Here is a 14,295-nt window from a genome sequence, read left to right on the forward strand (position 1 = left end):
GTATTTAGACAAGATGCTTTAAAATCCAAGTATAAATATGAGGTGTTCCCCCTCCCAATAATGACCCAGGCTAATGAAGAAATGGAGCAGACTATTAGAGTGTGAAAATGTGTGAAAGTGACATAAAGTATAAATAGAATTCTCCATCAACTATTCCTTTCCCACCCCACCCCTCCTTCTGCATGCAGGCATTGTGAAAGAAGTTTCAGGTTTGCGGTTTCTTTCTCCACTGTGTAAATCATAGCGTCAGAGAGAGCATGGTCGGTTATTTCACAGAATCACAGAATTGTAGAATTGGAAAGGATCCTAAAAGTCATCTAGTCCAATCCCCTGCAACGCAGGAAACGGAGAGCTGGAGCTCCCCCAACAGATGGCTGTCTGGCCTCAGCTTGAAAATCTCCAGCAAAGGAAAGCACACATGCACACACAAGGCAATTGGTTTCATTTTCAAACTGCTTTCACTGTTAGCTTAATCTTGCTAATAGTAGATTTGCCTATCTCCCCTTTAATCGAGGGGCATCTTCACGAAGTCCTCCCGTACCTTCCCCTGTTTAAATGTATGTGTGTGTTTTCAACCTTGGCTATTTTACACTTTCTAAGGATTGAAACTAGGGACGCGGGTGGCACTGTGGGTTAAACCACAGAGCCTAGGGCTTGCCGATCAGAAGGTCGACGGTTCGAATCCCCATGACGGGGTGAGCTCCCGTTGCTCGGTCCCAGCACCTGCCAACCTAGCAGTTCGAAAGCACGTCAAAGTGCAAGTAGATAAATAGGTACCACTCCGGCGGGAAGGTAAACGGCGTTTCTGTGCGCTGCTCTGGTTCGCCAGAAGCGGCTTAGTCATGCTGGCCACGTGACCCGGAAGTGTCTGCGGACAGCGCTGGCCCCCGGCCTCTTGAGTGAGATGGGCGCACAACCCTAGAGTCTGTCAAGACTGGCCCGTACGGGCAGGGGTACCTTTACCTTTACCTTTTAGACAAGTCCTAAGGCTACAATCCTAATCCCATTTACCTGGGAGTCAGCCCCACTGAATTCAATAGTTCTGGGTAGACAGAATTATACAGCAAATTATCTTGTCCTGCATCCTCAGGCGGCAGAGAACCGGTGTTAAACTTCTTCAGTGTGACAGACCTTTGGATGTTTGAAGACTGCTATCATTTCCTCTCCTAGTCTTCTCTCTGGGTTAAACATACTCAGCCCAATATTCAATATTTCTTTGGAGGACTTGTTTTCCAAACTGCTGAACATCTTTCTGGTTCTCCTCTGAAGGCAATAGCTATAATAGGAGATCCTACACTTATTTGAATCTGAAATCTCCATGAACCATGCTATAGAGAATCTCTGTGTTCCATTTAATGGAGTTATGAAGATTAATGTGATAGGGAAGGAGCAGGCAGGTTGGTAAGTTTCATAGGGAAAATGTGGGTCTAAAATTATAAAGTAACCACTGTGTCAAAGAGCACTGATTTGATCACTAATGAGAATAATACTTTAAGACCTATGTAATAGGGAAAGTATACTTTGCAAGAAAGTATCTATTGATTTTTGCCATGCTAATTGTTGATTGCTTCTTTTGATTTCAAACAGATTTTTGGGCCAGTTCAGCAAATCATGAAGTTCAAGACTGTTGATGAAGTTATAAAAAGAGCAAACAATACTCATTATGGTCTAGCCGCTGGAGTGTTTACCAAAGACATTGACAAAGCTCTGACATTTGCAGCTGCTCTTCAGGCTGGAACAGTCTGGTAAGTACCCTTGGTGTTGTTATTTTACCCAAATTAGCCTTACATAGAAGGCTTACGGGACAATTTAATGGGTATTTGTGATCTGAAGGCACACAGAGTACCTGAAGAGAGAGAAAAGCTGTGTAACCTCAAACCTGAATAGCATCTTTGAGACATGAACCCCTTAAGTCTGCTACCTCTTCCTACATCTTTAGACTGCAGTTTTAACAAAGAATCTTTTTTGCTTCAGGGGTCATACCCTTATCAGAATTGGCATCACACGCCACCCACCTGTCAATCATCTGACATCCCAATGACATCAGATGCAAGGTGCTTTGAGGTCCCAAAGTTGGTTATTTCCTCCATTTTAGCAAGAGATTCAAGGCAAACGGCTTAGTTTTAGCAGCAGTTTCCGTGTAAATGCCGTTCTGAATCAAGAAGGGGTTTGCATGGACTCCTGTGAAACTGAGCAAGGTTTAACCTCTGCTTATCAGCTGATGGATCCTGTTCCAATAACAGGCATGTGCAGCCAGCACAAAATACAACCCTGCCCATCGGATGGCATCATGAGTTAGGCACAATTTTGAAAAACATTTCTCAAGGGATGCAGTTCTACAGCTTCTGCTTCTGTGCCACTGCTAACTCACATCACCATCTGCCATGCTGCAAATGGTGGGAGCACATGAGGTTGGGCCTTTGAGGAAGATCTCAGCACACAGGTAGGCACAAATGGGAGCAGGTGTTCTTTAGGGTCTGATGACGCAGACCATTTAGCGCTTCAAAGGATAATACCAACATTTTCATTTTTGTGCAGGAACTGCCTGGGAACCAATTAAGCTGGTGAATCACTAAGACTGTTGCATTTTCTGAATATTTTTCAAAGGCATCCCCACCTACAGTCCATTAGAGTAGTAGACTAAGGCATGCATCATTGTGACAAGGACATTCTTCTTCAGGAAAGTGTGTAGCTGGTAAACCAGCTCAAGCTGACACACTGCAAAAGTTTAGAGGCAAACAACCCAAGGAATCCTTATCAGAGCAGGGATTTAAGTCTGAAAGCTCACTATCCATACTAATCACTGAACAACATGCTACTCCACATGTAGACAGTACTGCATTTCTGTATTTTCTATGAATTGGGTTGAATAATTCAACAATTTCTACTGTTAGCTGCAGACATACAGAAGAGCTTGCAGCAGTTCTGAAGGCATACTTGTATTTTTGTGACATGAGAGAAATTCATGTTTATTCTGATTTTTAAAGTATGCACATAGTGCAAGATTCTGTAAAGAAACTCAGCTAGCTCTTATGACCTAGCAGAATTCCTGCCCATGACTAAGTTGCTCCATCTTCTCTTTTTCTTCAGGGTGAACTGCTATAGTGCAGTGGCTGCTCAGGTTCCTTTCGGAGGATTCAAAATGTCAGGAAATGGCCGAGAGCTGTAAGTAAAGTCAGTGGGGATTTGTTTCAGATACAGATTTCAGAGATTTTATCTGAGCAAGTTCGTATTTGCACAAAATGTCACCACAACAACATTCTTATTTCCAGGAAGCCTGCCTTTGCTCTCCTGGCATTTCCGCTGCTTTGGCTTATAAGAACGAGTAACCAGTCAGGGAAGACAGGAAAGGAACATCACTGTGTAGAAACTGTGGGTTGTATTAACTCATCCCATGATATGCTGCCCATATCAGTTACAATTAGGAAGGAAATAACCTGTGCTGTTTCTGTTTTGCAGTGGTTTCTTTTCCACCAAATGCCAAGTTATTCATCTCACTGTTCACTATTTAATATAATTTACATAATTATTTATCAATTTAACATAATGAATGATGCAATTACTTCCACACTATTCATTTCAACACAATTTAAAATGGGGGGTGGGAACCATAATCAAGTATATATATTTTTGGGACTGAGAAACAGCAGCAAAGACTGATCAGTATTTGCTGGATTGATTTCCATTCTGGGCATGGCGTGAATAAGTGAACATCAGTAGCTTTTGCTTCTGTTTTCATTGGAATTCTTCAACATTGCTAATTACATTTTCTATCCAGCAGTTTGCCCTGTTGGGTATTGTAGTGGCATTTGTTTTCCTGCTAGAATGGACTGTTTTGTAAAACTGAAATGAAAAAATGTGAATGTACAATTCATTTCAGTTTTACAAAACAGTCCATTCTAGCAGGAAAACAAATGCCACTAGAATATTGCCTGAAGCTACCCCAAACTTCCATTTAAAGATGTCATAAAATGGTATTTGATAGCACAGATCCATACAGAATGCAAGCCTCTGTGCCTTCTTGGTGAGCAAATAGCCTTTTTTGGCGAAGAAGCTGATTTCTATTCTGAAATGTTATCTAGCCCAGATCATGCATTAGGCCTCAGAGGAAGACAATAATTTCTGTAGAGTCCATGGCTGGGTGCTGTTGTGTCTAAGAGAATTTGGACACAGTCACTAGAAATACGACCTTTGTCAGACTCTCTTGAAGCTTCATGGAAATGAATAGAAATTGTACCAGAATGTTGGTCCTTTCACTTCCATAAACAGAAAATGCCTTCTGTCAGACTTGATTGAAACACCCCCTTATCAGTCAACCCATTGACACTGCCAAGTTCTCCTTTGAAACCCCCTCAACCAACCAGTGTGAGCTGAAGGAGGCACATGGTTTAACTTTCAAAAGTAGCTCATTGACCGTAGTGTTCAAATTCCACTCCTAGCCACTCAGTTGCCAAGCCAAAGCTTCCCAGGCTCTGTCTGTCATCATAAAAAAGGCTGTCACAGAGACTGACATCTCTGGCTATCCAAGCTTCCTGTAACATCTGATCAAAATACACTGTCAGATGATATTTGCAGCTCTTGGACATTGAACATGCTAGATCACAGATATATTAAATACTGTTGCTATTCTGATGGTCTCTCTCTCTCTCTCTTTAAGTGGCGAATATGGCCTTCATGAGTATACAGAAGTCAAGACAGTCACCATCAAGATTCCACAGAAGAATTCATAATGTCACTGCAGGGAACAGGAGGACTTGACCACATCAGATGCTAATCAGACTTGCAAGGCCAGCAGAACATTTTGTAGCAGATGTTTTCATGTAATTTGGGTTTTCTTTCTATCTGTAAAAACAAATGTGTTTAGCAATTAACAGTCATTTAGAAAATTTTAGATCTGCTTAACTAAGAAAGTGAAATCTTAATGTCTGAATCTAATTAACAAGTTTTGAATTTTGATGAAAAATCTATTTTAATTTTCCCCCGTATTTGAATATATTTGAATATATCTGTAGTGCTATGGGAAATAAAATTGTGAACATATCATATTTACACAATTTGCTTTAGTGTGCTGTTATAGAATCATAAGCTGTCATCTCTTTCTTTGTTAAGAGCTTGGCAAAAGTATTTAAATATGGCTATCTAATAGAGACTTTGTAATCAAGAGCAAAAATCATTAGCGATCTTCTGGTACATGTTGTAACTTTGATTCTGTTCATAATAACTACTGTGCAGAGGCATTTTGGATGTAAACTTTTAAAAATCTATCCTTTTCTACTGTTATTCATTCAGTTGTCTGTTTCCATTACAAACTCAAGCTGTATCCTACACACACAATCTATGTACAATTCCCTGGGAGTAACGCCCATCAAACACAATGAGGCTTATTTAGCAGAGGTCTGTAAGGCATTGCACCATAAGACGTCATGCTTTGTCATTAAGACATTGAGAGTTTTGAAAACTAAACTACTGTAATTCAGTTGGTAATAAGACATACCTATACTGGCCCATCTACAAATATATTTTATATATTCCATTTATATACATTTATCCAAAGATCCCAGAGTGGTGTACAACATTAAGAACATAATTTATGCAGCATAATAATAAAGACATAATACACAGCATAATAATAAAATAATCATAAAAATACTGCCCCACATTTAACAGGCCATAGATCATTTAATGGCTGAAGGTAAAGAGGAATGTTTTTGCCTGGCACTTAAAGACATGTAAAGATGGCACCAGCACCCACAGATGAGGAGCCACCACAGAAAAGACTTGTTCTTGTGTTGTAACCGCTGGACCTCTCTGGGATGGGGGACATAAAGAAGAGCCTCAAATGACAAGTGCAGGGTCTGTGTCGGTTTGAATGGGGAAAGGTGGTCCTTAAGGGATTTATAGGTCAGCATCAGCACTTTCAATTGGGACTGGAAACTAATTGGCAGCCAGTGCAGTCGGGCCAGCATCAGGGATATACAGAATGCTCAAACCATCTCATTTTGATGAGCAACCTGGCTGTCAAATTTTGCACCAGCTGAAGTTTTCTAACTGTCTTCAGAGGCAGCCCCACACACAACACCTTACTGTGATCCAACCTGGAGGTTACCAGAGTATAGGCCACAGAAGTTAGGCAAAAAGCTGATGGAAGGCACTCTCTGCCATTGAGGCCACCTGAGTCTCAAGCAATAGCAGAAATTCCAGAAGTACCCCTAAGCTACGTATCTGCTCCTTCAGAGATAGTAACTCCATCAGCAGCAGGCAATCTTCCATCCATTTGATCTAGGGAACCACCCACTAACAGGGCCTCAGTCTTATCTGGACTGAGCTTCAGTTTGTTGGCTCCCATCCAGTCCATTACTGGGACAAGACATTGGTCCAGCACATCCACTGCCAAATCTATAAATGTAAAGGAAAATTAGAGCTGTGTGTTCTCCACATAAAGCTGAAACCACACTCTAAAACTCTGGATGGCTTCACTCAGTGGCTTCATGGAGGATAGAATTGAACCCGGAGAGACCCCACACTGAAGGCCCCATGGTGCCGAAAAACACCCCAAGCATCACCCACTGAAGATCCAGGTAGGACCAGAACCACTGCATAGCCGTGCCACCCACCTCCAACTCTAATAACCTTTCCAGGAGGACATCGTGATCAAAGGCATTGAAAGCTGCTGAGAAGTCGCAAGAAGGTGACAAACTGAAATTGCAGAGTTTTGAGAAATTAAAAGATAAAGTGCGAGATTGGCTTCATTATTATCAAATAAGAGAGGCCTATAATTTGTATAAAAAAATTGGTTTCCAGGTGGAGAAATCAAAATTGGAAACAGAATTGCTAGAACCAAAAACTAAGATTTTGTCAAAGATGTATAACTTGCTGTTAAAATGGAATACACAGGATGAAATCAGCGATGATTAAATGGGCGCAGGACATAGGTCATAACATTATGTTTGCTGACTGGGAGCAGTTGTGGACCACCGGCATGAAGTTTACGGCATGTAATGCCTTAAAGGAGAATATTATGAAAATGATTTACAGGTGGTACATGACCCCAGTTAAGCTTGCAAAAATTTATCACCTGCCTGACAACAAGTGCTGGAAGTGTAAAGAAGCTGAGGGAACATTCTTTCATCTTTGGTGGACGTGCCCAAAGGTCAAGGCTTACTGGGAAATGATATATAATGAACTGAAGAAGGTATTTAAATTTACCTTTCCTAAGAAACCAGAGGCCTTCCTTTTGGGCATAGTCGGCCAACTGGTGCCAAAGAAAGACAGAACATTCTTTATGTATGCAACAACAGCAGCAAGAATACTTCTCGCTAAGTATTGGAAGACACAAGATCTACCCACCGTGGAAGAGTGGCAGATGCAAGTGATCGACTATATGGAGATGGCAGAAATGACCGGCAGAATCCGTGACCAGGGAGAAGAATTGATGGAAGAGGACTGGAAAAAGTTTAAGGACTACTTACAAAAATATTGTAAAATGTTTGAGTGTTAATATGATGTGGGAAGTGAAGGTAACATGGCATTTGGGATATGGTTAAAAGAGATATGAAAAGAAGAATCTCAAAAAGGAGAAGGGGGGTATGACCAGAATAATATTATGTCAAAGTATATAAGGTGGAGTAAAGGGTCAAGATAAGGGAAATTTGAGACATAATAAGTGGAAATATATAATTATAAATAAGGTTTGAAAAAGGGTTAGAATTTGCTGAATTTGATGGAATAAAGAGGAACACAAAAAAGAGAGATGTGAGGAGGTCAGGATAGAGGGATATGGAATTTTGAAATTTGAAAGTGGATTTTTCTTTTTTCTTCTTTTTTTTTCTTTGTTAAGTGTGTATTTTTTCTTGTTTTTCTGTTCTTTGTTGTGTTATATCTGATTGTTTGACTTATGTGATCTGATGACTTTTTTGTTTAGTAAAACCTTAATAAACATTTATTTTTTAAAAAAAAGAAAGCTGCTGAGAAGTCAAGGAGGATTAACAGGGACACATTGCCCCCCCCCTCCCAACAGAGGTCATCATATAAGGTGACCAAGGCAGTTTTTGTGCCAAAGTCAGGCCAAAACCCCAACTGAAATGGATCTAAAAAATCAGTCTCCAATAACTCCTGGATCTGGTCAGTGACCACTCACTCAAGAACCTTACGTAAAAAAAAAAGGAGGTTGGCAACTGGTTGGTAGCTCTCAGAATCTAGGGATTGTTTCTTAAGCAGTGGTCTTTTCACTGCATCCATCAAACAAACAGGAACCACCCCCTCTCATAAAGAAGCACTGACCACCTGCCCATCTCAGAAAGCTGTCTCTTCCCTGCTGGATTTTATCAGCCAAGAGGGGCAAGGGTCCAGAATGCAGATAGTTTCCCAAAGCAATCCAAGTGTCTCTCATGTCTTGCTACGATGTTGTTTTTAAGAGGATATACGCTTGATCTTCATCACCCCTGTTATACAGAAAATTCCAAGTGGGTCTGAACCTCAATGCTTAAAATCCCTGATAGATTATAAGGATCCAGAGATCATGCTAAGGGTGGCCAAATTTTGTGTGGCTGCCATAAAACTCAGGGAACAAGCTGTGCATTACAAAGACTAAGGCCTCAGATGCAAACCCTAGATAATATTTTAGAGACTAAGACCTAAACCACATTCCTAATGGCTGTCATATTCATATTGTTTATTTTTATATTCTATTGCAAATTCAAACTTAATTCTATTGTGTTTCATGTTTGTTTAGTATGGTATGTGAATCTGGTCTGGGACCGTAATAAACTTTATTTCATTTCATTTCAATCCAAGTGCCTTGTCCACATCATCAAATCACAGCAACTGAAATTCATCTAATGACACAGAACTGGACACCGTGCTCGGGATGTCTCTTGAGATTCAAATGCTACTACAGCAGAGACAAGGTGATTTTACCCTCCAAATGCTTGGCAAGCAAGTCAGAGCAAGCTACCCTCAGTCCTACCACCTCTTTTAGCCAGTCCGCAAAAGTCCCTGCACTACCCGGAAAAGCTCTGCCAGGTGGCATAGGGGGGATGCCATGGAGGTAGCAAAGTGTGCTTTTTTTGCTGCCTTCACTGCCAGTGCCATTCGTCTGGAGTTTTCCTCCACTTGCATTCAAGCTGTATCTCAGCTTGATTCTTCACTTAAGTTTGAGAGGATACCACGTAGTCAGACGGACTCCATGAAGCAGGAGAGGGGACTCGGGGTGATTGTGTCAACAGCTGTTCCACTGATCAAGCAGGGCTTCAACGGAAGTGCCTGCCATATCAGCGGGGGAAACTCCCAGAGTCGACTGGAAACCACTTGCATCCATCATTCATACTAATAGGTCCCCAACCTCTGCAGAGGGAAAAGGGTGTTGAAAGCCTAGATGCTCTTTGTGCAGCTTCCTTTGTGCTCGATCCCAAAGCTACAGTTAGTGCAGAATGTTGCAGCATGATTGCTGGTGGCAGACTCTGCTACCAGGCCAAGTTCAAGGTGCTACCAGTGGCAGAACATGCTGTGCACCCAGGGGCGGGGCAATCCGGCGAGGCAGTGATTGCGTCCAGGGGGATTTTGTCACACACACCCCTCAGGATGACACTGTGGGCAGACCACCACCACCCCTTCCGCTGGGTGCTACTGTTAGTATCTAAAGCCCTAACAGCTTGGGACCTGTTTACATCTGAGTTCTTGCAAATGCAAAACAGGTCTTATGTGCCACCTGTAATAGTGCCAATTCTGCCAATCAAAGCAGTCAAGTGGGCACATGTGAGTTAAGGCAGTCTCATAGGTAAACTGATCCCAAGTTGTTAAGGGCTTTGTATACTAGATAACCACCTCTGATGCATTGGGCAATGATGTAGATTGGGAGCACAAAGGGGGTGGGGATCAGGAAGTATTTCAGGTGTTGAAAGAGCTAATTTAGCAATAGGAATTAATACCTACAAACAAATACAGATTCCTCATTTCCATCCAAAGGGCAATTCAGCCTACATTCTTTTCTCCTCTATTGAAACCAAGCCCTATTCTATATTATTAATTTGATGTGCTGAATTTGCCCATGGCTCCTGCCAAAGCAAAGAGATACACCTTTTGTCAATTTAGGCCAGCCTAAGACTGAACATGTTAGTGTTTGCTCAAAACATTTGAGATATGCTTGAAGGAAGAAAAGCAGCAACTCAGCAGGATCCATCATAAGATGTGGAAAGGGACAAACAACCCATTTAGCCAAAAATCACATTCCACATCTCTGAGCCCAAACTACACTTTGAAAAAGGACTGCACAAAAGCTCATGAACACCAGAGCAGTTTTTTCAGTTTATCAGCATTTCGATAATCTTGGCCATCTCAGAAAAATATAGAAAGGGAGTGGAATCCAGGGTTCTCAAATTCAAGAGCATTGTGGTGTGCCCATGGGGCGGGCTCTCTTTGTCTACTCTTCGGATTGCATAATCTGAAGGTGTAAACAAGATATTTGGAGAGAGGAAAACTTCCAAGCACATTATTGATGCTACTTGCCCTTATTGGACTGCTGGAAAGCAACTAGGGCACTGAGGAGCAGATATTACAAATATTAAGGAAAGGTGTGGTTCTGACACTCCTGAAAGTCTTAAACAGACTAGCACTTGACCTGCCTGATCTGAACATTGCACATTTGCAGTATGCGGGCAAGTTGCTTAAGTATGTAGTGTGTCACCCAACTTCTGAGGTTATTGGATGAAATTAGTTTTTTAGGTGCTTTCCAATCTGGTTGCCTGTCTAGTTCTTGAACAGGAACTGCCATGGATGATCTTCATCAGGAGGTGGAGAAGGGGAGCAAGACCCTATTCATTCTCTTCATTGGCAATGTCCTAGCCGGAGTCTGGCTTGGTGGGACCATTTTGTTCTAACTTCAGTCCTTCCAGGGAAGATGGGCTGAGGAGATGGGGGTAGGAGATTGCTGCAGTTTTTGGTAAGGTTGCCACAAGGATGCTGCCACAAGGATGCAACTTGCCTCCTATGCTGTTTAACATCTATAGGAAATTGATCCCTGGGTATCATGACCTGGGACCCAGGTGAATGCCATAACCTGGGGCAGATGTCAAGACAGCACAGCACACCACTGCATGCAACTATGCTCACATCCTCAGTAACTGCATGCGCAGTACATGTCTCTGATACCTGGGTGCCATAATTCAGAGGTGCCATGACTCTGAAAATGTATACATGAGTTGTCCACATGTTCTGTTATCCAATTATATTGCAGGAAAGCTTCACACATGTGACAATCAGGAGCTAATCATGTATAGAGAATGTTATAAAGGTTTATTGGATTTTGTATTCTCTGCCCAGTCTTTTGGAATTGTCCACTGGGTCTCTTTATTCACACAGCTGCATGGGCTATATCTGAATCCTATCCATGCACTGTGTGTCTTCTTTTTGCTTGAAGAATCAGCATTTTTGTTGCACCCTCCTTTGCAGGATAACAAAATGACTTGGTCATGTTCCTCTCTGATTTCTATCTTCTGATCCCAGAGAGGCAGAGGAAGTCTTGAATCAGTGTCCTGTATCACTTTTGGATTAAATGAAGGTAAACAAACCAATGACTGATGCACATAATTATGATGTGAATGTAGTTTTGGTTTGGTTTCTAGTGATCTTAGAGTAGTTGTAGAACATACTTTAGATGGGGTTGCTGGAGGGGTCACACTCCAACATTCATTTTTTTTTTTATTAAATATTTATTGGTATTTTCAAAAAACATGTAACAAACAGAAACAAAAAATAAACAAAATAAAAACATCACAAAAATACATAAAATTCAAAACTTAACAGAAAAATAGAAAAAACACATAAAGTTTCAAATACTTATTTTCCTTAACCCTATTTCTCAGACCTCCTCACACCTCCCCTTCTTGTATTCCAATTTAAATTGTCAATTCAGCAAGTCCTTAACTTATTTCTTCACCCTAGCTTGAACATTTATTCCAACATGCTATTATTTTACTTTACTTCTTTTTTCCATTTCCTCAATTTATTTTTACCAACCTTATTTTCATTTAGTTTAAAAAAGAAAAGAAAAACCAATTTTACCTTATCAAAATTACATATCAATACTTATACCTCATTAAATATTCTTAAACCTTTTTCCTAAAGTCGACCAAAATTTCCCTTCCACGGTTTTCCCAATTTCCATACAGCTAACAAAAAATATATAAAAAAAACAACAAGGCAGATTATACTTATATACCCTTTGGATTCCCAACCTCCACCCACCCTTTTCCCGGTTCCAGTCCCCAACCAATATCCATCAGTCTTTATGTTATTTAGCCTGGAGATCTCACGTCCGAGGCCCTTATATCTCTCTCAGTTCCTTTCTGCCGGTCTCTTTGATAGTCCTTAATGTTAAACCCCAAGTCTCGGAGAGGCTCCGGCCCAACAGGATCCATGTTGCTTCCAGCCCGTCCTCCACACTTAAAAGCAAAGCCTATGGGGTACTCCAACTCTTGTTTCAAATTTCTTTCAAATCCATATGTTCCCAAAGCTCCAACTTTCACCTTCAGCAAATTTGTAATCCTCAGGTCTTCAGATCTCCTCCAAAGGGGATCTCTCCATTTTTCAGACTCCCATTCAGACCGGGCTTTCCACATCCAATTTTTATTATCCTTTTTTATCATCATGTCAGGCCTCATATTGCAACTCTCCTTTAACTCCTGCAGAATTCCAGCTCCTCCTTCGTTTTCTTCAAAAGCAACATATTGTTCCATCGTGTCAACACTTTCAGTTTCATTTATTTGTTCAGTTGAATGGGCTTCCTGTTTCAAATCCTTATCAGGCTCAAGACTGTTGTTTACTGTCAAATATAGTACTGAAACCTCTGTAGACAAAGCACTGTACTCCTCTTGTAACTTTCCCAGGAGAACAAATGCTCTGTCCAATTCTGCTTGAATTTTAGCTCCAGCCATTTTTGTAATGTAATGTCCCTATTACCCCTCTAGGGGGATTTTAGTTCCTTAATATTCCTTTCAGCTCAAAGCCAAAAGTCCAGTTATTTTGTATCAGCCCTCCTTATTTTCAACAAGTTATACCAAATAAACCAGCAGAAACAGCAAAAACAATGTTCTCTTTTTCCAGCTGACAGCTAGCTGACTGACAGCTAACTTGACAGCTGTCAAACTCTTCAATACAGCAGGCTTTCTCATGGGACGTTCCCGGGTCTAGGGGGGGGGTGAAACTTCAGCTCCCAAAAAATTCTTTTTATCCTCCAGTAAATCTTCTTATAATGTTAAAACCGTGAAATCAAGATCTTTTATTAACAAGCAAGAAACAGATTCTCTCGACCTTAGCTGCTCGGTCCTTTGCTTTAAGTTGTTTACAAAGAGGGGGGGGTGGACTTCCTTTTTAGCCCCTTCCCGCTCGTTCCAGATCCAAAATAGAAGTTTTTTTTTTAAAGTTCCAATCTCCGTATTACTCACGGGTTGATGTTTTGTAGTCCAATCGATCAAAAGAAGAAGTTGGCGCTCTCTGTCAATGGCTTGCGGCTTCACTCCGTAGACGAGGGAGTACTCTCAGCACCACGCCTCACCCTGCCTCCGTTCCGAAGCCTTTAAAAAGGCTCCGTCCCGGATTGGGGGGGCGCAAATGGTGCCCGCCGAGTCTCTGTGTTCACAGGCATCCGCGCCTGTGATTTTAAGGGTCCCCGCTTCGCCGCAGCGGCCAGACCCAGACGCTACGGAGCCGATTCCCTCCGGAGCTCGGAGGGAATCCGCCATTAAACAATGGCGCCAACCTGGAAGTCTCACACTCCAACATTCAGTTGCTCTTTTGGGGTCCAGAGGCCATGTTCAACTTCTTCTTGTTTTTACTTGTAAACTTACCTACTAGGCTTTTCGTGAAATGTATCCCACCCCTCCATCAATTTATCTCACCCAAATTCTCGTTCTGCAAAAATGGGCAGAGGGAAAGGGAGCATTGAAGTGGGAATTAAAGGAAGTAAAAACAGCAGCAGACAATACCACTGGGAATAAAATTTAAGATACTAACTGATGCAAAAGAAAGAGGGGGGTTTGCCCTGCCAGACTTAAAATTGTATTATGAATCAGCGGCTTTTTGCTGGCTGAAAAATTGGCTACTTCTTGAGAACACAGACATTTTGGATTTGGAAGGGTTTAACAATAGGTTTGGTTGGCATGCATATATATGGTATGACAAGGTAAAAACTCACAAAGGTTTCAAAAACCATATTGTTAGGAAAGCACTATACAATGTTTGGATTCGGTATAAAGATCTGTTGGAAAATAAAACCCCTAGGTGGTTGTCACCAATGGAAGC

At 41.4% G+C, this 14,295-nt stretch overlaps 1 protein-coding gene across 4 annotated transcripts in view; it reads left to right on the forward strand.

The window, feature by feature from the left end:
- The window catches only part of ALDH1A1 (aldehyde dehydrogenase 1 family member A1), a 203,120-nt gene that overhangs the window by 56,272 nt on the left and 132,553 nt on the right, over positions 1 to 14,295 (forward strand). For 3 of the 4 annotated variants that reach the window (XM_053409164.1, XM_053409167.1, XM_053409168.1), the window contains 3 exons: positions 1,588 to 1,745; positions 3,091 to 3,165; positions 4,658 to 5,264. In XM_053409164.1, coding sequence (XP_053265139.1) covers positions 1,588 to 1,745; positions 3,091 to 3,165; positions 4,658 to 4,730 — 306 coding nt within the window. In that variant the 3' untranslated portion in view covers positions 4,731 to 5,264. Of the gene's footprint in view, positions 1 to 1,587; positions 1,746 to 3,090; positions 3,166 to 4,657; positions 5,265 to 14,295 lie in introns of those variants that run through there. The other variant, XM_053409166.1, reaches the window with a different exon arrangement.

This window comes from Podarcis raffonei, chromosome 11 (genome assembly GCF_027172205.1).
Source record: "Podarcis raffonei isolate rPodRaf1 chromosome 11, rPodRaf1.pri, whole genome shotgun sequence".
Taxonomy (NCBI): Eukaryota; Metazoa; Chordata; class Lepidosauria; order Squamata; family Lacertidae; genus Podarcis; species Podarcis raffonei.